Source organism: Octopus sinensis, linkage group LG7 (assembly GCF_006345805.1).
Source record: "Octopus sinensis linkage group LG7, ASM634580v1, whole genome shotgun sequence".
NCBI lineage: Eukaryota > Metazoa > Mollusca > Cephalopoda > Octopoda > Octopodidae > Octopus > Octopus sinensis.
The window spans coordinates 30,540,971-30,567,341 of NC_043003.1; the positions used below are offsets into that span (position 1 = coordinate 30,540,971).

The 26,371-nt window shown below is 36.2% G+C and overlaps 2 protein-coding genes and 1 long non-coding RNA gene across 3 annotated transcripts in view; 2 read left to right on the forward strand and 1 right to left on the reverse strand.

Annotated features, from left to right (window-relative positions):
* The window catches only part of LOC115214080 (zinc finger protein 62 homolog), a 433,795-nt gene that overhangs the window by 338,437 nt on the left and 68,987 nt on the right, over window positions 1-26,371 (reverse strand). The gene's annotated exons all lie outside the window — the stretch shown is intronic.
* Window positions 181-16,980, forward strand: LOC118764050. Its single transcript, XR_004999843.1, has 4 exons — window positions 181-190; window positions 6,759-6,764; window positions 8,650-8,654; window positions 16,036-16,980. It is a non-coding gene; the product is annotated as an uncharacterized LOC118764050 (long non-coding RNA).
* Window positions 6,385-10,148, forward strand: LOC115214108 (zinc finger protein 239). Its single transcript, XM_029783166.2, has 2 exons — window positions 6,385-6,687; window positions 9,058-10,148. Exon 2 carries the CDS (start codon window positions 9,076-9,078, stop codon window positions 9,922-9,924), a length of 849 nt encoding a protein of 282 aa, XP_029639026.1. The 5' UTR covers window positions 6,385-6,687; window positions 9,058-9,075; the 3' UTR covers window positions 9,925-10,148.

Sequence of the window (26,371 nt, forward strand, 5' to 3'; positions counted from 1 at the left end):
CGTCACATAACTCTCATTTTCACTGACTCACTTTCTTTTCTCTGTTTAATTACTATATCTCTCTCTATATATATACTACTATGAGATCATGTACAAATATACAGACCGAAATTAACTCTTTTTTTCGTCGCATGCTTTTCCATTTACTAATTATACATACCAATCCATTGTGGTTTTGGATATAAACAAAGTAACGGTAAATAAATATCTCTTTACAACTTCAATTGCCGTTCATCTTTCACATCTTACAACATGCTGTTGCAATAAATCTTTACCGTTACACTGGTACAAAATGGGAAAGGTCATACAATAGGAGAAACCAGGTTGTTTCCAAGCCCTATGACATTCCCATGTACTTCAAACAATCTATTATTTCAATGGATTGAAATTAACTTAAAGGAAAAAGAAACCTTACAAAAACTTAAGAGAAGAAACAAAACTTCTTTTTTGAGCTACTTATGACATTTATTTTTACAATATGGAATCATAACAACTGCCGAGAACAAGTCCATGATCTAGCACTTTCATAAGTATATAGATTTGAAAGTTCAAGAACAACACTTAGAACGTAAAACTCGTCGTCACAATCTCCATCTCTGGGAACACACTTCGGACAGACTGATCACACAAATTGCAAATAATCCACTTTTCTCCTTTGTACGTTGCCCACTTACAATGACAAATCACAAAAGATATATCATCATCTTCATCACCACTAAGTCCTCATTTTTGTACATTAGTCTTTTCTTAGCTTTTGATGGTGGTAGTGCATTTTTTTTTTTTTGATAACTCTTTCTTCAGCTTCTTTTCTCAGTCGATCTGACACGTCATTTGATGTTAAAACTTTTAGTTGGATAGGTGTCTGAAACGTCAGGTGTCATCATTTTAGAAGGATAGATGAGTTGATGTATTCCACGTCGGGTCACTATTTTAGATACTGGTAGTGATGTATTAACATCTGGTCACCATTTTAGAAGTATAGTCCTGTTCCATGTCGGAGTCATCATTTTAGATGGATAGGTTGTGGAACCAACTATTGTGATTCTACTCAGAAGGCTGTAATATCATTTGACAGGAACACATCATAAAGAAATACATGGAACAAGGTGGTAACTTTAAATACCTTTAATGTGAGTGACACGTATGTGTACAACCTGAATGATAAATGGAAATGTTTGATGAACATTTATTCATATATCTACATTGGTTGTATGTTTGCTGTTAACCATGCTGAGGTAGCTCACGAACAGCGTTGTTAGAACCTGTGCAGTGTAGAGATGTTGCTGATGACGTTGATGAGAGACATGATGGTGGTGACGAAGATAGAGGTCGCTGTAATGCTATTGGACAGGTGTTGTCTGGTGTCGTCGATGGAACTGGCTGTGATGTATGTGGTCAGTGGTTAGACCTTAGAAGGTCTAAAACAGACCTTGAGACAAGGAGGGGGTGAGTTTTTATAGCTAACGGTATACCTATGATGGAGTTTAGAACAGACTGTCTCACGTGATTTATTTGGAGGCTGCGATTGGTTAGGCTGCATATTGGCGCGCAATAGAGTAAGAGACAAATTGCACCAATACCAACCAATCAGAGTGGTGGACACAACGGGGTCCAAACAGCGGCCAAAGGTTAGCTGTTACCTGCTACATTCGTACGTATGTATATATATTGGAGAGAGGAAGTTCACTAGAGTTTGTTACAAACTTTTTAGTGAAGAGATACTAATATAAAATCTGACTTTTTATAACAGTGGTAGTATAATACCTTGTAATGAAATAATAGAAAACTTCAGAAGGTTTAACAGAACAATAATAATTCATTATAAGAGGAAGTGACGATAGCATTAAATCCAGGTTTGCTTGCCAGTATAGAGGTATAGGATTCAGAGATATGGTCTAACAGTGTCCTAAGTAAACAGAAGAAAAGTTTGAGCTCCTTGATATAGATTCACAATTACCGATGTATGCAGCATCTTAAACATGTAAGATTTACGGTTACTGTATATTGGAAAATGTGAACATGACTGTTCAAACAGTCCATAAATAGTTATTTAGTTCCAGAGTGTTTCTCCATTAAGTGTTCTCCACGTGGTGAAGTTGAGTTCCGATAGCGACATGACACTGTCTAACTTCTTTGCCAGGCACCTTCCATTGATTTAAACATACCTACATCAAACGGCTGGCGGGCATGACTTGAGCTTGGTGGGGCGCATATTTATATTGTCATTTTTTAATAGCAACTTCAATAGTCCAGTATGTCAAATATGAACCAAGGCCATTAAAAATCAATAATACAAGCTTTGTTTTATCGGCTTAACAAATACGTTTGTTATCCAGGACTCAAACCGAATCTGATATCCAAACATTGTTATTCACTGCACACTTACAATCATCAAGACCATTTTTAGTTCAATTCTCATAATTTTTTTCTTTGCATAGTACTAGAGGGGGTAAGTATTCAATACTTACAGAAGCACAAAATAGTACAGTGTACATAGCCTTTCTACTGTTATGAGTGAGCAGGTAAGCATCTTTTGCCGATATCTGAAAAAAGTTTATGTTCCGTAGGGACGGTGCTGAATCCAGTTTCATCTTCACTAAAAATTATTTCTGCAACATTTTCATCATTAAGTATTCTAGATTCTTTGAAAAATGAGTCATGAGTGGTTTTATTTAAATTTGAGGCTTATGCTTTTGTCGACACTTTTGATTTTTTTAAATACAAATTCTGTGTTACCAGCCTCTCTTAAACGATATCTGCCTTTCTGCACTAAGCACATTGTCTTTCAAGTGTGTTTTTGTTTCTGAGCTGTCAAGATATGTCTTTTTTATAATCTGTATGTCCTGATTTCCACATAGCCAACCCATTCTTGAGTACTGTTCAAGAGCAATTATAACATCTTCTTCATCAGATAAAGACAGTTTAGTTTCAAATCTACTACTTCCAATACGTCCTGGCAGAGAGTTTACCCATCACTGCAGGGTTTCTTGTAGAATATTGAGGTCTTTTGGTGGTTTTTCTGATTGATCAATCTTCAGTTTCTGTCTTTAGTTTGGCAACATCAAAAGTAGATTCATCATATATAATTTCTATTTTTGCATTTGTAGTTTTGTACTATCCTTGCTAACCTAAATAAAAGGTGACCCATTTTATTTCGGTAAAATTTAAAACAAGATTTTCTCTGTTTTGATCAAACAGCCACAAAACATTTTCCCCCAAGAAATTTCAAGTGCTAAAAAATGCATTGTTTCTGACTTGTATTTTTATAATGATGAATTGGTTCTCAAATTTAAAATATTATTCCACAAATTAGAAGGCAATGTAGCTTGTATCCTATAATTCTTTTTTTTTCTTCGCCATGGTGAAGGACATCTTTAAAAAATTTAAATATTTTATATATATCACAATTTATTCATCCCCTTTTTAGTCCTCACTGACCCTTTCGGGAGAAACATTGATTTAATTTATGATATAAATATTTTAATTTACAAAAGCTGGAAACATGTAGTCTTGATTGTACATCGTTGAAGCTTTAAAGGGAGAATTAAAAAGTTAAAAATCTGAAGTTACTAAGCTTTTAGCAATTGGCATAAATAAAGTTGTTTATTAGAAACTCAAGAGATTCGATTACTTATCTTAAAGGGATGTGTATGCATAGTAGTTTCACTTTCATTATTTGTTTCATTCGTAAGAAATCTGACGTCTTTCATCTGAGATATACGAGTGGTTTTTAGATAACTGTCTTATTAAATGTTGTACGAAGTAATGAGAGAAAACCATCATTGAAATACCAATCTGAATGTCAAACAAGACGGATTTCAAAAAAATTTCTCATCATATTATTTGAACTAAAAATCTTCTTTGGCATAATGCGACAAAATAAACAAAATTAAACGTCAGAAACATTTGCTGATATACTTTAAGATGAAAAATGTAAAAACAAAAAGGTAATCCTTCAGTATTGGTACACGATATCGTTCATCCACACAACCTTCCCTCATGGCATAAAGAGGTTAGGCTGAAAAAAAGGGTGAATGATGTCTCCTCATATCAACACTGTAGATTGATATGGAAGGAGCACCAAAGAATAAATAAACAAAAACCTAGCTTTCCTTCTCTTTTTGCTTTCGATTCCAGAGGAAGTTGACATCGACTGTTTCTTGAGTCTGTCAATTTCTTCCTCCAGATTGAGTAGTTTCTCCATATTGCTGACACTGATGTCTCAACAGGCTGATGCATGAAAAGAACGAGAATAAAGATGAGGAGGAAGAGTTGGCAGAGATGTAGTTACATTTTTCTTTTTATAAAGAGTGAATAAATGAAAAATTAAATAGATTTAAAAAAAAAGTCTTTGCATAACCCCAGGATTCACAATTTTCTTAACGTGAAAGTTACACTATCATTTTTACAGAGTAAATTGATCCCTTCAAAATCATTTAAGAGTGTCTTGGAGAATGTAAACTTTTAAGTTTATTGCCAGGATTAAAATACAATGTTTATCATGACAAATTACTTGGTTATCAGTTATTAAAGAATCTCATTGATAAAAAAACCGCTTAAAATTTATAACTCATTAAAACTGTAGTATTCTCGATGACAGAAAATAATCCTGTACACAGCACCAGATTATTTCCTATTACAGTAATCTGTCGCCATTTCGCGGTTTATTATTTAAGCTTACGTTGATTCCTCTGTGATGTTGTTTTGCATTGGCATGTAAAAAGCACCCACTACACTCGTGGAGTGGTTGGCGTTAGGAAGGGCATCCAGCTGTAGAAACTCTGCCAGATCAGACTGGAGCCTGGTGCAGGCCCTGGCTTCCCAGACCCCGGTCGAACCGTCCAACCTGTGCTAGCGCAGAAAACGGACGTTAGACGATGATGATGATGATGAAATTATAGATATAATAAAAAAAAATATACAGTACACTTTCTACTTCGCGGATTTTTACCTATCGCAGGGGTTTTTGGAACATAACACCCGCGATAGTCGAGGGGTTACTGTATTTATCGATTTGCAAATCTAGATATCTCTCTCTTATGAAGATCACTAGAACTGGAATTAAAGCTGCATTTGACATCTCATTTCCCTTGATATCACTCATCTATTACCTTCATATCTTGGTAGAATCTTACTACTTGTTCATCACTGACGTCTCCCAAATTCTGTGCAAACTGATCTGGATGACTGTATCTTGATGCATATTTTGCATCCCAGTGAATAAAAATACCAAAACATTTTTCCAATAATTTCCTGGTAATTCACTACTTCGTTGGACCCCGTTTTTTAACGCATATCATGTTATCTGTCTCTATATATAAAACACAGGATGTGTGTCTGTGTGTGTGTGTGTTTGTCATGTAAAAGCTCGAAATTCACACAATCGATTTTAATGAAATTTTACACATGCATTACATAGCGTCCATGCGGGCACAGGGGAGATAAGCCGCATTTTAAAAGAATTTTCGCAGTGTTAAGACCCGTAACTAGAAGAGTATCCAATCGCTTTCCTTCAAATTTGCAGCCAACATTAATCAGGCTCCTGGGATTGCTGTTGGCTAAACAAAATTTCCGACGCCAACTATGTCTCCCCAACCACCATGCACATTAATTCGATTTGAGTAGGATCTTTTCCTTTTGAACGGCATATGTCAACACAATTTCTAGTTAACTAAACACTTTTAAACTTCGTATACTGGTAGAATGTTTATAAAACATCATTTTTTTCTTGGCTTTATTGAGAAAATTCTATAGTTTGTAAGATATTTCCACTTTAAAATCGAGCATTTCGGCAATTTTAACCAATCGCTGACCTCCATTTAGGTAAACAACATTCCGTGCTGTATGAATATGTCCCTCCTTTAAGAAACAGATTGGGTTTATTTACATTTGCGAAGAAAAAAAGATACCCCCCCAACCCTAAAACAGATTGAAATGCAATAGATCGATACTAGGGTTATAATTATGGGTGACATTTTCATTTGACACCGCTAGAAAAAAATCCAATTTTCCGTAGCGGTGTCGTATAGAGTAAATGAGTAGCTAATAGTGATGTCCTGTATGAGGCATCTGTCTGTAACCCAAGGGTAAAGTCTGTGGGATCTCTATCCCACTGGCCCTAGAACTGGGGGAGTACTGACCGTGACTGGGGGGGGGGGTCGTTTAATAATTTTATATTTTTGTAACAAGCAAAGTGACTTGTATTCAGTAGATATGATAATCCTTGAAGAGCGACTCGAGTGGCTTGCTAAGCGAAGATAAAAATATATTTACATATACTCAATGAATGATTTTCTTAGCCCCAATTAAAACAGCGATAAATCGTAAACAGTAAAACTCACTGCCGGACTTAAAAAAATAGCGAAGTACAGCAACCCTGCTCTCTAGTGATTAGAGGTGAGTTCTCACTATACGAACAATGTCACTTCCGCTATGTCATTCTCGCTCCAGCTGGAGTTGTCGATCTGTTATTTATTTTTTTATTTACACATATACTTTAATAGTAATAACTAATTAACTCCTGTAATTAACTAAAGAGATTGTTCATTAACCAGAAGACAATAGAGAAGTAGAAAAATGTTCTGCTCAATCTATCAATGCCCTCATCGATTTTAAGTCTTGCTCCTTCAGTATATCACTCATTTCATTTTAGAACTCAATTATTTAATCTACGAACTACATTATTGCGTAAGTATCATTTATAAATTTTACATATTTATAGAAAAACTTGAAACTCAAACTGCTATTGTGCCTACAAGAACCACGTGGAGGTAATGGTGGGTAACTATTTTATAGAATCTGCTAGAATTGAACGACAAATGTAGAAGTTTCTCATCTGTCGGGCTTCATGTGAATAAAATATGCTTAATTTGTTGGCTAGGAAAGAGTTGCAGAAAAAAAGTTGATCGGACTTTCAGAATAGTTATAAACTACTTTTTTTTTTTTTTTTTTTGAATTTGCCCATTTCTTTCTTTAGAAAAGGGAAATTCGCAAAAATTTTCTGAAAAGTACAAAAAAAAAAGAAAAAATTCGGTTATAAGGGTGCTTTAAACCAGAATTCCGCCGTTGTTTCCTTCATTTTTCAGCATTCTTGTTTCATCCAACAATTGTCAAAGAATTTTTTCCAAAAAATTTAATTTTTTGAAAACATTCTCCCATTCCGTCTCCTTTCTCTTCCTCATGAGATAATGATAACTATTCCGAAGCTTCTCCAAAAATCGTTAATATAATGTATATTCAGTTGAAAACATGGCGTAACCCGTTAGATTTTATCTATTTTGAATAATACCATTTGGAAATATGGGTAATGCCGTTACATTGGGGGATCTCCTACACAAATCTTGGAGAAGTAATGGAAACCGTCGCGAAATTTACAAATGGAGGAAATTAAACTTGTCAGTTACGAAGGTTGATTAATAAAACAAAATTATTGTTATAAACAGAGATTTTTATATATATTCGATTGAAATAGTTCTTTATGTGTCCAGTTTCATTTTGATGCTGTTCATAACAATTTTAAAAAGATTATTTACATTCTTTCGAAGGATTGAACCTCTGCATACTTCCTAGTGAAATTTTCCAAGGTGTTGATTGCAACATTTTTTTTTTATTTTAGCAAGATAATCGCAATCTGTGTTATAGAAAAGATATCTCAAGGAAATTTTGTTTCCCCAAAATATGCAACTCACAAAGTTCGGCGTGTAGGACTGCATTATCATCTCCTCAAAAAGTTATTTCCCTATCCTTCCATAATTGTAATTTTCACCATCTAAAATGTATCTCTGGGAAATTAGTTCTTTAAGCAAGTTATGGGGGTGGTGATACTTCTGTAGTTACACCTTTTTGAAATATTTTCAAGCATATTTGCAAGAACTTTAGTTAATGGATCCTTGAAATTCTGAGTACCACTAACAATATTTGTAATTTCAAATCAGTTTATAGTGTATATTTTGAAAACAATTCACAAAATAGTAATTTTTTGGTTAATGGCTTGAAGTATTAGCTTCATTATTTTTGTAATTTCGATTGCATTACCTGACGTCAATTTGTTCGAGTGACTTACTAAAGTAGATGGTTGCACACCTTATTCTTTCCTAGTTAACAATTGATTTCCTTCCTTGGATTATTGCAGATGACTACTAACTTTTTGTTTATGCATTTCATTATTCTGTCTTTATTTAAATTCCACAGATGTTAATATCCTTCTATACACGTTGGTAAAAGCTTCATCATCATCCTTTGACATCTGTCTTCCATATTGGCACAGTTTAGATGGCTCCATAGGATTTCACAAGCCAACAGACTGTCATGCTTCAATGGCATGGTTTCTTCAACTGGAAGCCCTTCCTAATCGCAACCACTTTACAGAATGTACTGGATGCAGCATTAATGATGATAATGATTTTCATTTACAAGTATAAAAGTCTATATCTATTGTTTTTGAGATGGTGTAGGAGTTACTTTCATTCCAGCACCTTTCATACAGATCTCTCAGGTTGAAGACTTATGTTGCTATACCCCTGTCGGTCTTTTTCAATTTGTGATGATGACAAGCATCATAATGATAATATTTTGTACATTTACTGCAGTGTTGACCATTGTTAACTGGTAGTATGTGAAAACTGCAAGAGTTCAATGAAGTTAGAAGAGTCAAAGTAATTTTGTGAATATAAGGCAAATATCTGATGTATATATATTTTTTTTCTGTTGTTAGTATAGTTTACTAATATGGAAAACTTCCTTTTAAAGACATTTTTGCAATAACAATTGTTTTCAATTTTTTCAATGTTCCTGTTGTGTTCATAAATTACTGATAAAGAAAAGAACTGTAGTTGTCAGTATTGAAGACTACAATGGAGTTACAATTATTCTTCCCTGGAATCAAGACTGAAAATTCTTATTCCAATGTTTAACTGGAAAATTTACCATGAAGTTTTAATTGTACAGACTAATGTCTTGTTATATCTCGTTAACTAATGCAAGTTTAATGATTGTTTATTTTTCTTGTTATTAATTACAAGATTCTGTCATCATAAATCCCTATTCTATTTTTAACAGCCAAACCATCACACTTTAATGAAGATCATCATACAGGGAAATTATAAATTAAAAGAGAAAATTATGGATCAGAAACTAGAGCCTGAGAATACTGATTCATCTATCCATACAGAAGAAAATACACGAAAATACAGGAAAATAACTTACCATGAACGTAATCGCAAAGATGAAAAACTATACCAATGTTATTTATGTGATAAAACATTCTCTACAAAGGGTCATTTATCTTCCCACTTATGTATCCAAAATGGTAAAAAACCCTACCGATGTGATATCTGTGGTAAAACATTTGCCTACAGTGGTTATTTGTCAAACCACAAATTTGTTCATACAGGAGAAAGACCATACTCTTGTGATATTTGTAACTTAACATTTACTAGAACGGGTCATTTGCTTGATCACAAACTTGCTCATACAGGAAAAAAACCATTCCGTTGTGATTTTTGCCATAAAACAGTACCCACAATTAGAGATTTACATTTGCACCTTTGTAGACACAGAGGAGAGGGAGCATCTTATCATTGTGATGCATGTGATCAAACATTCTTCCGAAGTGCTAGTTTAGATCAACACAAATGTATCCACACAGGAGAGAAACCATATCAATGTGATAGCTGTGGTAAAAAATTTTCTACAGAGGTTTCTTTGTCTTGTCACAGACGTATGCACACAAGAATAAGACCTTTATATCAGTGTGAGTTTTGTGGTAAAGCATTTTCAAGAGGTGATTCTTTTACTAAACACAAACTTATCCACACTAAAAAGAGACCATATAAATGTGATATCTGTGGTAAAGCATATTCTACAAAGACATTTTTGGCATACCATGTAAGTATGCATACAGAAGGAAAACCTTCAAAGAAATGAGTTAACTTTCCACAAAGATATTCACGTAGGAGAAAAGCTATTGATATACTATGAAATCTGTAGTAAAACTTTTGCATAGTCATTTCTTAACAGCTATATTCACAGAGGAAGGAAGACCATACCATTGTGATATCTGTAATGATACACTTCCTAAAAGTAAACATATCCATAAGGGAGGTAAATCATAGCTATGGTGACACTTTGTAATAAACAGTTACCATCAATTAATGTCCAATTTTCTATACTTGCATGGATCTGATGAAATTCTTTGAGGCATGTTTTCCCTAGCCAGATGCCTTTCCTTTTGCCATTTCTCACCTGTTTCCAAGCTAGGTAAAGGATGTCATTTCTATGACTGCGATAATCATAATTTTTGCACGATGTCAGGACAAGGAGAAACAAATGTATGAACCTCTTTCAGTTTCTGTCTACCAGACTCCCTCACAAGCTTTGGTTGGCTAAAATTATTCTCCACAATATAAAAATATTTGTCTTGCTCTGAAATAATTTTAAACTTGAACTCACTAGAGTTAGTAATCAAAGGATAGGAATCTAGCTCTTAGTTAGGACTCAGTCATCATCAGTGCCATCATAACTGCACATATTCACTATACTTGTTTGTACATCCATAAATATCCAGAACAAATCACTTGCTGCTGTATTTTTGATAATTGGTGTCTCTTAGAATTCTATAATACACCATGATATTGTTAAACTGACACCAACCTAATTTATTTTGTATTTTGCCTGATATATGGGGTGACTGAATGAAATCTAGTTGTTCTAAATTCACAATTCCTTGGTTATTTCATCCAGATGATCTATTCTAGAGGTTCATCATTATTGTTTCAACACATACTTTTCCATGCTTACATGGACCAGATGAAGTTTATTGAAGCAGATTTTCTATGATCAAATGTCTTTCTGTTGTCAATCCACCTCTGTTTCAAAACAAGGTAAAAATTCCTCATAGCCTGACATGTTTTTGCATATATTAGAATTGAATGATACTGCTTGTAGAACAGTGACACTTGTTTACATCTATCATACTATGTCAAAGAGACACAAACATATTCTCACTCTCTCTCTCACTCACGCACACATACTTGTATACAACAGGCTTCTTTCAGTCTACCAAATACACTCATAAGGCTTTGGTTGGTCTGCAGCCATGTTAGATGACACTGCCCAAAGTGTCATGCCTTGGACATCCTTTTATATTTATGATACTGAAAATGCTCAGAGACCAACTTCCACCACATTCCAGGGAGAAAAACTAGAAATTGTTGATAGCTTCCGTTACCTAGGTGACCAAGTCAGTAGCGGGGTGGGTGTGCTGAAAGTGTAACTGCTAGAGTAAGAATAGCCTGGGCAAAGTTCAGAGAGCTCTTACCTCTGCTAGTGACAAAGAGCCTCTCGCTCAGAATAAAGGGCAGACTGTATGACGCATGTGTACGAACAGCCATGCTATATGGCAGTGAAACTTGGGCTGTGACTGCTGAGGATATGCGTTAGCTCGCAAGAAATGAAGCCAGTATGCTCCGATGGATGTGTAATGTCAGTGTTCATACTCGACAGAGTGTAAGTACCTTGAGAGAAAAGTTGGACCTAAGAAGCATCAGTTGTGGTGTGCAAAAGAGATGTTTGCGCAGGTATGGTCATGTAGCGAGAATGGATGAAGATAGTTGTGTGAAAAAGTGCCACATCCTAGCGATTGAGGGAACTTGTAGAAGAGGTAGACCCAGGAAAACCTGGGATGAAGTGGTGAAGCACGACCATCGAACTTTAGGTCTCACTGAGGAAATGACCAGAGACCGAGACCTTTGGAAGTATGCTGTGCGTGGGAAGACCCGGCAGGACAAGTGAGACCATAACCCGTGGCCTCTACCTGGGACGTAGCCAGCCCGCTTATGCATACCTTTCCTACTTGTGAAGACCTGTTGAGGCAAGTGAATATCGAAATCGATGAACATCAATGGAAATTGTAGCTGTGATACCAGTGCTGGTGGCACATAAGAGAACCATCCGAACGTGGCCGATGCCAGCACTGCCCCGACTGGCCTCCATGCCGGTGGCACGTAAAAAGCACCATCCGATCGTGGCTGTTTGCCAGCCTTGTCTGGCACCTGTGCAGGTGGCACGTAAAAAGCACCCACTACACTCACGGAATGGTTGGCGTTAGGAAGGGCATCCAGCTGTAGAAACACTGCCAGATCAGACTGGGCCTGGCACAGCCTACTGGCTTCCCAGACCCCAGTTGAACCGTCCAACCCCTGCTAGCATGGAAAACGGACGTTAAACGATGATGATGATGATACCTGAAATGATTGCTTAGTTTGTTCTCTTTTCTATTATTATTAACGTACAGTAAACTGAATGTTGATAAGACATGTTGTTTCCATCTAGCTTACTACTTGGATAATGTTGGGAACTCATTGACAGTTTTATTAGATGTCTGAGAAAGTGAACTTCTTGATATTGGATTATTTATTCTATTGTTTAATGCTCATGTTCTCAATTTACTCAGCTAAATAAATTCCTTACTATTGTGGACTTAATTCAATGATTGCAACTACAAGAAATTAGTGACAGAGATTTGCAACTCTAATAGTTGACCAAATAACATTTAGATGGAGTCTTGTTAACACTTAAATCATGATAATACTGAATTCATCCTTTTGATACCAATGTGCCTGAGGCTGCTCCTGAATCTGTAATACACACTTCCTCTTATTAAAGTGATATAAGTTAAAAACCTTTCTATAAAATTTCATGTTTCAAACACCAGGTTGATAAGGAGAAAGATATTCTATTGAATTTTTCATTATTTTTTAAAATTGATTAAAAGACATTGTATATCAAGAAGAATATGATAGCAAAAAGGGTAAAACTAAAGAAGGCCTTATGCTGCAATGAAAATTTTACACAGAAGCATATGAATTGATCCATGTTAGTGAGGGGCCAGTTAAAATAATTCCCTTTTCAGCCACATGATTGACAAGAAGTCATCATCATCATCATCATTTAGCGTCCGCCTTCCATGCTAGCATGGGTTGGACGGTTCAACTGGGGTCTGTGAAGCTGGAAGGCTTCGTCAGGCCCAGTCAGATCTGGCAGTGTTTCTACGGCTGGATGCCCTTCCTAACACCAACCACTCCGTGAGTGTAGTGGGTGTCTTTTACATGCCACCTGCACAGGTGCCAGACAGAGCTGGCAAACGGTGCTTTTACGTGTCACCGGCCCGGGGCCAGGCGATGCTGGCAACAGACACGAACGGATGGTGCTTTTACGTTTTACGTGCCACCGACATGGGGCCAGACAGAGTTGGCAAACGGCCACGAACGGACGGTGCTTTTACGTGTCACTGGCACGGGGGCCAGCCAAGGCTGGCAACGGACACGAACGGATGGTGCTTTTACATGGCCAGACAGAGCTGGCAAACGGCCACAAATGGACGGTGCTTTTACGTGTCACCAGCACGGGGGCCAGGCGAGGCTGGCAACAGACACGAACGGATGGTGCTTTTACGTGCCACCAACACGTGGGCCAGATAGAGCTGGCAAATGGCCACGAGCGAATGGTGCTTTTACGTATCATTGACACGGGTGCCAGACGAGGCTGGCAGCGGACACGAACGGATGGTTCACTTAACCCCTGCTTTCTGATATATGATTTGGTTTTGATTGTTCTCACTGGTCTTGCCGGGTCTTCTGACGCACAGCATACTTCCATAGGTCTCGGTCTCTGGTCATTTCCTTGGTGAGACCTAGAGTTCGAAGGTCGTGCTTCACCACCTTGCCCCAGGTTTTCCTGGGTCTACCTCTTCCACAGGTCCCCTCAACTGCCAGGGTGTGGCACTTTTTCACACACCTATCTTCATCCATTCTCGCCACATGACCATACCAGTGCAATCGTCTCTCTTGCACACAACATCTGATGCCTCTTAGGTCCAGTAACTATATAAAACAAATTCTTAGTGGGATGCTTTAAAATTGCATTTTTATGTGGCATCTAGTTACAAAATGTTTTATGTAAGATTACATGCTATGTACTTGGATGCAGTTAAATATAATTTAACATCTATGAGACTTGTGTTGTGCGAATTTGCTAAAATTAATGTGCTATTCAAAAAAGAAATGTTTGATCACTGTAGCATGAACAGCATAGTTTTACAATATATGGTTACAAGAATTTTGCATACTCAGTATGTGAATCTTGAAATGAATTTAGACATTGAGTCATAAACATGCAGTCATGGTTGTATGATTAAGTTTTCTTACTAAGTACATTATTATGAGCTCAGTCACACTGCATGGCACCTAGGACCAACCAAAGCCTTGTGAGTAAATTTGCCAAACAAATTGAAAGCCCAGCACATCCATACATGTATGAGTGCTTGTGTCTCCTGGTCTTATCATGAGATGGTTGTAAACAAGTGTCCCCTTCATAAAGTAGTGATGTTTGTTTTCATTCTTTGGAAATGTGTCAGATCATGGGAAAAAATTATTCTGCTTGGAAGCAAGTGAATGCTGGTGACAGGAAAGGCATCCAGTTGTAGAAAATCTACTTTTAAAATACATGACTTTATATATTAGCTGTTTTAACAGTTTTTAACCAATAAAATTTCATCAAAACAAATTTTCTAAGAAGAAAGCAACACAGAAAAGCTATCTAAGCTAGATGAAACCCTACAGAAGATTAAAAATAATTTCTTTGTGAGTTCAAATCCTATTCACCTTTCTTTTGTAGTTCTACCTTTAACTTTGACTGGCCAATCTAAAACTGGGGAAATAGAGAACTAGTGGCTCAAACTGTTGACACACCATTGGAAAAGTATACTAAACAAATTCTTACAGACAAGTTAGAAGCCTGGTGTAGAGCAACAACACTGAAAGATGTAGAGATGAATCTGGCTTGCTAGATTTGTCATGTGTTGTCTGTTTACAGCATGCCACTAAGCAATTCCTTAGTTGAAAATGTGTTTCAAAGAATAACCTCCATCAAAACTAAGTGAAGAAACAGGATGGTTACAATACACATTCTCTTTTACTCTCTACCCTGTTTTCAGCCTGCAAATTGTGCCAATTCTGCTGGGGGACTGCCATTTTGTCAGTTTTACAACTAAAACTCAGTAGTTATATTTCTTACTGATTTTGCTTCTAGTGAAGCCACATTGAGAAAGAAATTAATAAAGAGAATGAAATTTTCAATGCATTAAAATTTAAAGGCATGAATCATAATGACTTCAAATTTTGGTATTTGTTTTATTGACCCTGAAAGGATGAAAGGCAAAGTCGACCTCTAGAATTTGAACTTAGAGTGTAAAAATGAACAAAATGTCGCTAAGCATTTTGTCCAGCATGCTAATGATTGTGCCACCTCAGTGCCTTAAAGGTATGAATCTTAATGAATATCTTATTCAGTCATCAGCTGTGTTAATTAGAACTGATCTACAGGAAATCCTTATGTTTATATATTTTCAATTTACCAGCTATATTTTTATTCTGGGCTACTTCCTAATACAATCTGCCACTTTTTATGAACCTGACCTGGTAACTCTGTATTGTGGCAGACCTTAAGAACTGAAACTGAAAGGGAAAGTTTTTCTTCTTTGAATGCTCCTGTTGTGTGTAAGATTGATATTGTTGAATATTTGCATGTAGTTTGATAAACTTCAAATCTTTATATATTTTAAAACTTTCATTATATTTTGAATGAAATAGGCTGCTTTCATTTACATTAATTTTGAAAAGAATTAAGAATTTTGTGAAGCAAATTTTGTCATTTTTAAGCTGGTGTTCAGACCACAAATTAACTGAAAATTTTGACGGAAGGTCTCAATTTAGATTACTGTAAATTAGGAAGTTTGTGTTATAGAATCGGGGGCAGTTGCAGTAGTGTTGGTGCCAAAAGAGTTAATCAAGGTAATATAATTTTTTGATATGTATTGACTATTTGGTGAAAGTTGTTGGTATAAATGCTTCCATGGATATTGGTCACAGAACTTAATATTAGTTGAGGCAAAGTATGTTAGAAGAGTGTTCTGTATATTGGGTATAATATAATGTGGCCTCACTTATGTAATTTGGTTAACTTAGAGTGACCATGCAGTCTGAAGACAAAAGATATCCCTTCCAGTGGGTGTGCAACCTTTTATAAACACCAAAAAAGGGAATAACTAGTAAAATTAAGTTAAAATTTTAGAAACCGAAGACTATCAGATATGAGTGGTTATGGTTATTGTTTTTAAAGCCAACAGGTAATAGAAAGGTATATGTTTCAGTTTTATTAGACCTACTCAGCAATGCATACTATTTGTTGGTGAGATTTAGAAGTGATCAGTTTACATATAGAAATACTGACTGTATTAACATTTAATATTATTACCCATAAAATGGTTTGGGGAAATATTTCAGAAAAGCATTTTTCATTCTAGATACATGTGCAGGAAGGTCCTAAAATGTTTTTGTTTTTTTCCTGAACTATATCAATGGGAGATAGCCTAAATAGAAACAAATGTTATATTCAGTAATCGAGCATCTGAAAGTTTTTTGCAGTGGAAGATAAAACATCTGATTCAGTTGTATTATGTCCATTATCTGATTTAGTTGTGTTCTGCTCATTATGCTGGTGCTTAAAAACCTGTATCATTCTAAGTGCACATCTTTAAACGTGTCCATTCCATTTTCTTTTAAAATGTTCAAGCCATGATCACCATTTTTTTTAAAAGAGCATAACCATCTTACATTCTGAACATGACTCAGCTATTTTGAAATCATTCACACTATGACCATCCCATCCCTTTTTCCCAGCAGGTTATTTTTCCCTAAGTGCATAACCATTACAATGGTGACTATTTCTATTTTTTGTAACCCAAAATCTGCCTCGTACCACACTGCAATTTTTTTAAGGACAGCACTGGAGATAATGTAAAGCAGAATGCACTATGCTTTAAAAATAAAAGATGGAATCATCGTTTAACGTCCGTTCTCCATGCTAGCATGGGTTGGACAGTTCGACCGGGGATCTGGGAAGCCAGAAGGCTGCACCAGGCTCCAGTCTGATCTGGCAATGTTTCTACAGCTGGATGCCCTTCCTAACGCCAACCACTCCGTGAGTGTAGTGGGTGCTTTTTACGTGCCACCTGCACAGGTGCCAGGCGAGGCTGGCAACGGCCACGGTCGGATTGGTGTGTTTTACGTGCCACCAGCACGGAAGCCAGTCGAGGCGGCGCTGGCATTGGCCACGAGTCGGATAGTGCTTTTTACGTACCACCAGACCAGGGATCCTGGCTGGTTCAATTCGATTTCGATTGCTTTTAAATAACTAGTAACAGCAGTACATACACATTAGTGTGTGGGAGTACTACAGTCAACTATGCTAGCAATAGCAGCTACATCTTTGTCAACACTAATTAGTTATGTTGAATCCTGAATTTATCTGATAAACTCCATTTTTTAATTATTACTAAATGCTTTCTGCGCTGTGCTTTTGAGAGTCTAAAGTAGGACATTGCCAATTCTACTGCAAAAGCAACTGATCCTGCCATGCTGCTGGTAGTTGAGACCATTGCTTCAGATCATGCTATTGCTGCCATTCTATGTCCTATGCCAATCAGGATACCCAGTGGCTTTCTATTCAAGAATACTTTTAGCTTGTGACCAAAGACATTCTTCTATGGAAACAATCCTACGCTATTCTATGTAGAATCTTTAAAGAAGTGGACACACTATCTACTTAACTACTAATTCTAGTTGGTAACAAATCAGAAATCAGTTACCTTCGTGTTTTATAATAGATGGAAGAGTAAAATAAAGAATGTAAAAACAAATTTTGTCTGTTTTCAATATGATATAACTGATAGGTCAAGGAAGGACAATGCTGCTGCTGACTCTCTATCCTTGGTTTGGTGTTGTTTAGCTGTTGCTCTTTTCTGAGCTGAACTCCATCCTGTATACTCCTGATACTTTTTAAGCTCCAAAGGAGTACTGTGAAGCAGTATTTAACATTAGACTGCTCACTAAGAAGCAACTGCAATGCCAGTCTAATCTCATCAACTTCAAAAGAGGCCTTTGTATTTGGCATGATGGTTTGCAGTAGGTGGTGAAGAATTGCAACTTTGACAACAACTGCATTGAAGTAATCCAAGCACTGCATGAAAACTCAATCCATGCAGTTCTCCTGAACAACAACATCAAAGAATTCTTCAGGGCAGCAGTGGGTGTTCAATAAGGATGTATCCTCTCTTCAGTGCTTTTCAACATCATGCAGGAGACACTCGAAGACTACCACTCCTCTGTTTCCATGAGAGGACATCCCATTTCCAACCTACAGAACTATGGAAGCTCACCACCACGCTGTGCCTATGATAGAAAGGATTATTATTAAGTTGATGAGCTAGCAGAATGGTTACCATGGTGGACAAAATGCTTAGTGGCATTTCTTCCATCTTTACTGTCTGAGTTTAAATACCACCAAGGTCAGCTTTGTCTTTCATCCTTATCTGGTTGATAAAATAAGTACCCATTGAGTACTGGGGTTGATGTAATAAACTACTCATTTTCCCAAATTTCAGGCCTTGTACCTATGGTAGAAAGTATTATTATTAATAATCCACATTATCTATCTAACATATAACTGATCAATTGTGTGAGTTTGGTAATAACAGAAATCTTTGGGGTTGTCATAATATCTACAGAAGTGAAATCATCAAAACACAATTTCAGAAAAGTTGATATTTAATAGTTTTATTTGATTTTCATAACGGTTTTGGTTTGTAGTATTTTATGTACTGTGCATTGTTAATGGTAATTCATCCAAATAAGTTCTACTGAATGATTTCTTTAGAAATAATAACTAATAAGAAGAAGAAATACTGTACTGTAGTATTGACTCTGTATTTATCTCATTTACCTATTTATTTCATCTGATGTCTCCAAAGACAAATCTGAAAAGATTCTTCAGAGAACTATGTGACAAATGCTAAATGGTTGGAAAATAAAATGTCATGTTTTTATTCAACACAAATTAGTGATTAAATTCATAAAAACAAATAAAGGCTGGTAGACAATTTTAAGAAATTTAAATGATAAATTCAATTATTCATATATTTATTGTCCTCATCATTTTGCATCTACTTTTCATAATGTCATTGTTTGGAATTACTTTTCTCTTAGGCTGGAGAGCTTTGTCTCTTGCATTTCAGTTTTGGCATGGTTTCTATGTCTGGATACCCTTCCTATCACAAAGTGTACTGGATGCATTTTATTGTGGCACCAGCACTCGACAAGTTGTACGTTCATAACAAAATGAAAGTATCTTATTGACTACCACATCCTCATTTTACAGTGTATTGAGTGGATTTTATCGTGGGATTAACTGGAGTTGCCTTGTATTACATAAAATTAAAGAATCCTCACTACGTTGTGGCATGTTCATTCACTCAGGACAATGTGACTGAGATGAATAGAAGAGAGTGATGACAGAAGAAGCAGGATGGGGGTAGAAACAGACTGAGTGAATGGTAGAGGAAGGGAGCAAGTTATAGTTAGTAAAGGAAGTGGACAAACAGTAGGTGTGAATATTGGATGCCAATAACAGTGGCCTGGAGAAAATGGAGTGGTGACCAGAAGTATAGAAAGTGTCATGTGGTGCGTGCAGATCTGATACAATTCCTTATACATGTCTTGTGACGGGCAAGAAATGGAGTTATAAGGATGTAAGAGGTTAAGTTGTTAGAGAAATGGGCAAATCAGATAGGTTCAATGACATCTCTAGTTACATTCGAAGTTATGGTACAATGAATAGGGGAGATGCACTGGCAGTAGTGTACAGTCAAAGTGAAAAGAAGAGGATGGATAACGATAAGTGGTAGAGGGAAGAGCGTTAGAAAGATGAGAAGGTATCAAAGAGGAGGGCAAGATGATAGCTATATATGTGTTATGCCTGCAGGCTAATAAGAGGCATAATATATATATATATTTGTATTTTACACATAAAATGATACATTTAGCTTTAAAAATGCATTTTTATTTATATTACATTAAACCATTAGAAATGAAAATTTCACTATTTTCAAAATTGATCCCCAACTCCTTTGTAAGTTGTACAAGAATATATTTAAAATTTTAACATGCAGTACTTTGCTGCACTTTCATCATCATCATCATTAATAAGGTGGCAAGCTAGCAGAATCGTTAGCTGGGCAAAATGCTTAGCAGTATTTCATCCATCTTTATGTTCTGTGTTCAAATTTCGCCAAGGTCGGCTTTGCCTTTCATTGTTGCCTGGTTAATAAATTAAGTACCAGTGAAATACTAGGGTCAATGTAATCAACTAGTCCCCTATTCCCAAATTTCAGGCCTTGTGCCTTTAGAAATTACTATTATTATTACGTTTATATATTTGTTGTGCAAGATTTTGCCAGTTTAGCCAATAAAAACACACGCACTACATATGACAGTTAGTAAAGAGAGATACAAATAAGAAAGAAGAAAACAAAGGACCACTGATGCAGTCACAGGAGTGTTACGAAAGAACTCAGGCTGAAATAAGATTAAGATTAATGTAAAAAATAAATAACACCAAATATATAGTGCGTGTGTTTTTATTGGCTAAACTGGCAAAATGACCATTCTGAAATATAACAATATTATTATTATTGTTATTAAGGTGACGCAGAATCATTAGCACACCAGGTAAAATGCTTAGCAGCATTTTGTCTGTCTTTATGCTCTGAGTTCAAACTGCACCAGGGTTGACTTTGCCTTTCATCCTTTCGGGGACGATAAAATAAGTACCAGTTGAACACTGGGGTTGATGTAATTGACTAATCCCCTCCCCCCAAATTTCAGGCCTTGTGCCTTTAGTAGAGAGGATCATTTTTATTATTAAAGGTGGTGAGCTGGTAGAATTGTTAGCACTCCAGGCAAAATGCTTAGTGGCATTTCATCTGTCTTTATGTTCTGAGTTCAAATTCCACTGGGGTCAACTTTGCCTCTCGTACTTTTGGGGTTGATGGAATCAACTAGCCCCTTCCGCAGAAATTGATGGCCTGTGTCAAAATTTGAAATCATCATTATTATTATTATTTAACATATTAACATCTTTTTTCCATGCTGGCATGGGTTGGAAAGTTTGACAGGAGATGGTCAGCTGGAGAGCTACCAATACTCCATGTCTGTTTGTGAATTACAATAAAATAGATTTCAAGCAAATTTTTATTCTTTGAATATGAATGAGAATGGTTATTAAAAATAAAAGTTCTTTGCTTTTTGGAATTGATTGAAATATAGCTGCTAGAATAAGAATAGCCAGGGCGAAGTTCAGAGAGGTCTTACCTCTGCTGGTGACAAAGAGCCTCTCACTCAGAGTAAAAGATAGACTGTATGACGCATGTGTACGAACAGCCATGCTACATGGCAGTGAAACTTGCGCCATGACTGCTGAGGACATGCGTAAGCTCGCAAGGAATGAAGCCAGTATGCTCTGATGGATGTGTAATGTCAGTGTGCATACTTAACAGAGTGTAAGTACCTCTCTCTCTCCTTCTCCTGCACTTCCCTCAGGTTGGGTAACCATGTATTTCCTTTGTGACAGCGCACCAGTTTCTGTCATCACTCCTGATCTCTCTCTCTTTCCAGCTGGGTAACCTTGTACTTCCTCTACAAGACACTAGTTTCTGTCTCTGTCTCACTATAACCTTTCATCATCTGATACACGATCACTTCCTCCAATCCCCCCTCCCCTCTCAAAAGGTGTTTTTTTTTTGTCTTGCAAATACTTGGTGACCCAGTCAGTGCAGGTGCCACTTAAAAGTACCCATCCACACTGTCAAGTGGTTGGTGTTTGGAAGGGCATCCAGCCATAAAAACCTTGACAAAACTGACCTCGCCTGTGCTTGTGCCACATAAAAAGCACTAAGTCAACTCTGCTGAATGGTTGATGTTAAGACGGGCATCCAGCTGTAAAAACCCTGCCAAAACAGTTGTAGAAGTCTGGCGCAGGCTTCTGCCTGGTCAATTTTTGTCAAACCATTCCACCCATGCCAGCATAGAAGGTGGACATTAAACGATAATGATAGACAACGAAAGTTTGGACCAAATGAAGAAATGTATTTTGTATATTATGCTGTTTTATTCGGTGTGCATGTGTAGTGAAGTTTGTTTCCCAACCACATGGTTTCAAGTTGAACCCCACTATATAGCACCTTGGGTAAGTGTCTTCTACTATAGCACTGGGCTGACCAAAACTTTGTGAGTAGATTTGCTAAACAGAAACTGAAAGAAGCTTGCTGTGTGTGTGTGTGTGTGTTTATATCTCCTTGATTTCAAATCACATGATTGTTGAAAAGAATGTTATTCCCTTCCAGTATTCTGCAAAAACATATTGGACCATGGAAAAACATTACCTTGCTTAGACACAATTAAGGACTAGTGAAAGGTAAGGCAGCTGGCCTTAGAAAATCTGCTACAGCAAAAGCCATCTGACTCATGCAAGCATGGAAAAGTGGATGTTAAAATAATGATGAGGATAAAGAGATAATAATTGTAGGATTTTCTAAAACTGTTCAACAGAATGTGATATTGTGGCCAGTCTATATAGCTTTCCTTTGTTCTGCTATAGTCCCGACTATTTCTTGATATTCTAATTTTCAATATCTGTGTCAAGTATTTTCTCTCCCATAGTCTTTGTTAACACTGTATTGTTCCTTATGTCAGGTTACTTGATGACATTGAGATAAAAACACCCTGAAGATTATCAACATATTTATCAACTTTTGAAGACTGAAAATGTCATCTATTACTATAATTTTGCATTGAATATGAAATATTTCCCAGAAAATGTTCTGTACATATTTAACCTAAGAAGATTTTTCATGATGCTTTATCTGTCTTATGCATAAAAACATACATATATGGATATATATCTTATATTTGGAGTTATTTTAATGATCCTTTAGCAGCTGGTTTTTACAAAATTCTATCCTAAGGAAACCTCTTGAAAGTATTTCCTACAGTCTGAGATATAACTACAAAAGCCAATATTCTGGAACAACAATAATCTTTGCAATTTATAATAGGAATATTTCTAAGAAATCAGAGATGAGAAAAAGAAATAACTTGGAGGTGAAATTATTTAAGAGCCAGGTTATGAGTGGAATGCAAGTTAATATCAAGTTACCCGATCAAACACAGGAAAATACAAGGAAAGGATCACACCATCATTATAGCTGTGGAGAATTCTTTACAGAAAGGAAAAATTTAATTCACTCTGCTTAAAAACAGTACTACAGTGAGGCTTGTAGTAAACTATTCAATTCAAGGACTGCATTATCTCACCATATATGTATTCATACAGGTGAGAGACCATATCACTGTGATAAATCAATCTGTCAGAGAGCTCATTTAACAGAATACAAATGTATTCACACTAGATAGAAGCCAGATCACTGTGAAATCTGTGGTGAAAGATTTTCCAGAAGTGCTCATTTGTCTCAACCCAAACAGATTCACATGAGAGAAAATGTACCACTGTGATAAAACATTTGCTGAAAGTGGTTGTAGCGGACACTTAGTGAAATTCTCTCTCTCTCTCCGTAATAATAATAATAATAATAAAACATTGTGTACAGTGCTCAGGTGCACTACAACTCATCTAAAGTGTATGTATAATCAGGTGTAGTTTCGGCGGATTTCGGAAAGCATGAGGGCCTTAAAGGATGCAGTATCATGGCAGTCAACAACTGACGCAGGCAGTTTGTTCCATGCTTCAGCAACTCTAGCGTGAAAAAATGTTTCCGAAAGTCATGGGAGCTGTGTTGTTTTCTGACTTTGTAGGCATGTCCACGTGTGTTGGACACATGGAGCTCAAATAGGTGTTCAGTGTTGTTGTTGGTGAGGTGGTTGATAACTTTGTGGGTGTTTACCAGGTCCATCGCCAGACGCTGGAGCTTCAGTGAATCCATGCCCAGGGAAAGAAGGCGCTCAGAGTATGGTAGGTGTCTGATGGAGGGTATGCGTTTGGTTGCACGTCTCTGAACAGATTCTAGGAGGTCAATGTTCTGAGCAAGATAGGGGTTCCAAACTGATGATATGAATTCCAAGTGTGGTCGTACCATAGCTGTATACAGCTTTAAATAGATGGCTGAAGAGCAGCTAACAAAAGTCTTGCTGAGTGATGCCAAGACACCCTCGGCCTTCTTGACAATTTTAGAGATATGCTTTGTCCAACGCAAATCACTGCTGACAGTGATGCCTAGGTTTATATAACATAAATACGGACGTAGCAGATAACAGCTAACCTTCGGCCATTTGGACCCTGTTGTGTCCACTACTCTGATTGGTTATGCTCATTTATCATTTATCTCAGTGTAGACATATACACACACGTGAAGAACCTTATCACTCCAAAATCTGTGGCAAAACATTTTCCAGAAGAAATAATTAATCTTGCCATAGGAAGAAGTCATAATATTGTAATAGCTGTGGTAAAACGTTTCCTAGAAGTAGTGACTTATTTTCTCATAAACATATATACACCCGAGAGAAACCATATAATGTAATATCTGTGGTAAAACATTCTCTGACAGTGATAATTACTCTTGACAAATACGTACCCTTACAGGTGACAATCCATACAAATGTAGCATCTGTGGTAAAAATTTTGATGACAGTGGTAATTTATTTCAACATAAATCTATTCACACAGGAGAGAAACCATACCAAAGTGATATCTGTAGAGAAACATTTTTACAAACAATAATTTATTTTGCCAAAAATGTATCCATACAGGAGAGAAGCCATATTACTGTGATAACTGTGGTAAGGCATTCTCTCAGAGTGGCAATTTATCATCCGACAAACATTTTCATACAGAAAAGAACACTTGCTGATTTTTACAATTAAATATTTTTGAGAAATATTTAATTATGTAAGCACAGATTGCTTGTTAACTCTGAAGGCATGTCACTGTCATTTAAAAAATATGCCTACATACAAGGATTTATTTTACCAGGCAAAATGCTTAGTGGCATTTCATCTGTCTTTATGTTCTGAGTTCAAGTAGGTATCAATTCATCTCACAGACAATACAAACAGGTGATTTTGTAAAACCGATACCCCTGTGATAAATAATATTAAATATTTAGTTGTAATACTTCATTTTACCTTCATAAATGTATTCATTTAGAGAATTATCTCAGATAAAAAAAAATGATTGACAGCTATTATATAGTGTCATATCATGTATGACCATAATATATATTTTTGTGAAATGGTATATTCTATGTCTAAAAGTTAATCTACAAACAAATAGACAAGCCATATCATAAAACAATATCTAAGCTACAATAGAAGTGCATTAGTTAACTTCCTTGTTAACATCCATTATGTATTAGAAAATAGAGCCATACAAAATAATTATCTCAGAATTACAATGAAAACATAAAACATCAATTTCTGTTGTTCTTATCTTTGTAAAATGTGAATTATCATTGATCTGAACATAGTGTTTATTATCTACAATTAATCGTTTTATCTGTAACAGATGCATGAATATTGCTGAAAGTTGTCATAGACAAAACTGAAATACAACAAATCTGGGATGTGCAGAAGAATATCAAGGATATCATGGACAGAACATCAAAATGTTAAAGATAAACAGAATTTTGGGATTTACCATTGCTGAAGTATATTATGAATACTTTGAAAATATGAGATGCAGTACAGTATTAGATAGGAAAGATAAATGGAAACAGGGGAGAGACTAGAAAATACATGAATAGACAATATCAAAGAGTGGATTGAGTTAAACTGGTAATGTCATTATAAGAATGGAATGAAATGGGACAGAATGGTTATTTGTGATAGTTGACCTGTATATGTGGAATATCATCTGCATATGTTATTTCAGTGTGATTTTCTGTGTATATTATCTCTACTGTTTAGTGTATACAACTTCTGTGTGACATTTTCTATGTGTATTACCTTTGTCATATTTTCTGTATATTGCACAGGCATGGTTGTGTGGTAAGAAGTTTTCTTCCCAACTATATGGTTCTGGGTTTAGTCCCACTGTAAGGCACCTAGGGGAAAGTGTGTTCTACTATAGATCCAGGCTGACCAAAGCTTTGTGAGTAGATTTGGTAGACAGAAACTATAAAAAGTCTTGTCACATAAATATACTTGTTCCCCACCACTGCTTGGCTACTAGTATTGGTTTGTTTATGTGCCTTAAGTTAGCAGTTCAGCAAAAAGAAACTTAGAATAAGTACCAGGCTTAATAAAAAAAAAAAGTACTGGGGTCAATTAAACCAATCAAGTGGTTCAATGACTGAGATTAGTAAAAGATAAAGGATATAGCCTTAGAGTGATATATTTTGTATATATAACCTCAGTGATATTTACTCTATATTTATGTGTATTTTCTCTGTATATATTACCTTAAT

Coding starts and splice junctions, on each gene's coding strand:
- LOC115214108 (XM_029783166.2), top strand. CDS start 9,076: ATGAAGATCATCATACAGGGAAATTATAAATTAAAAGAGAAAATTATG.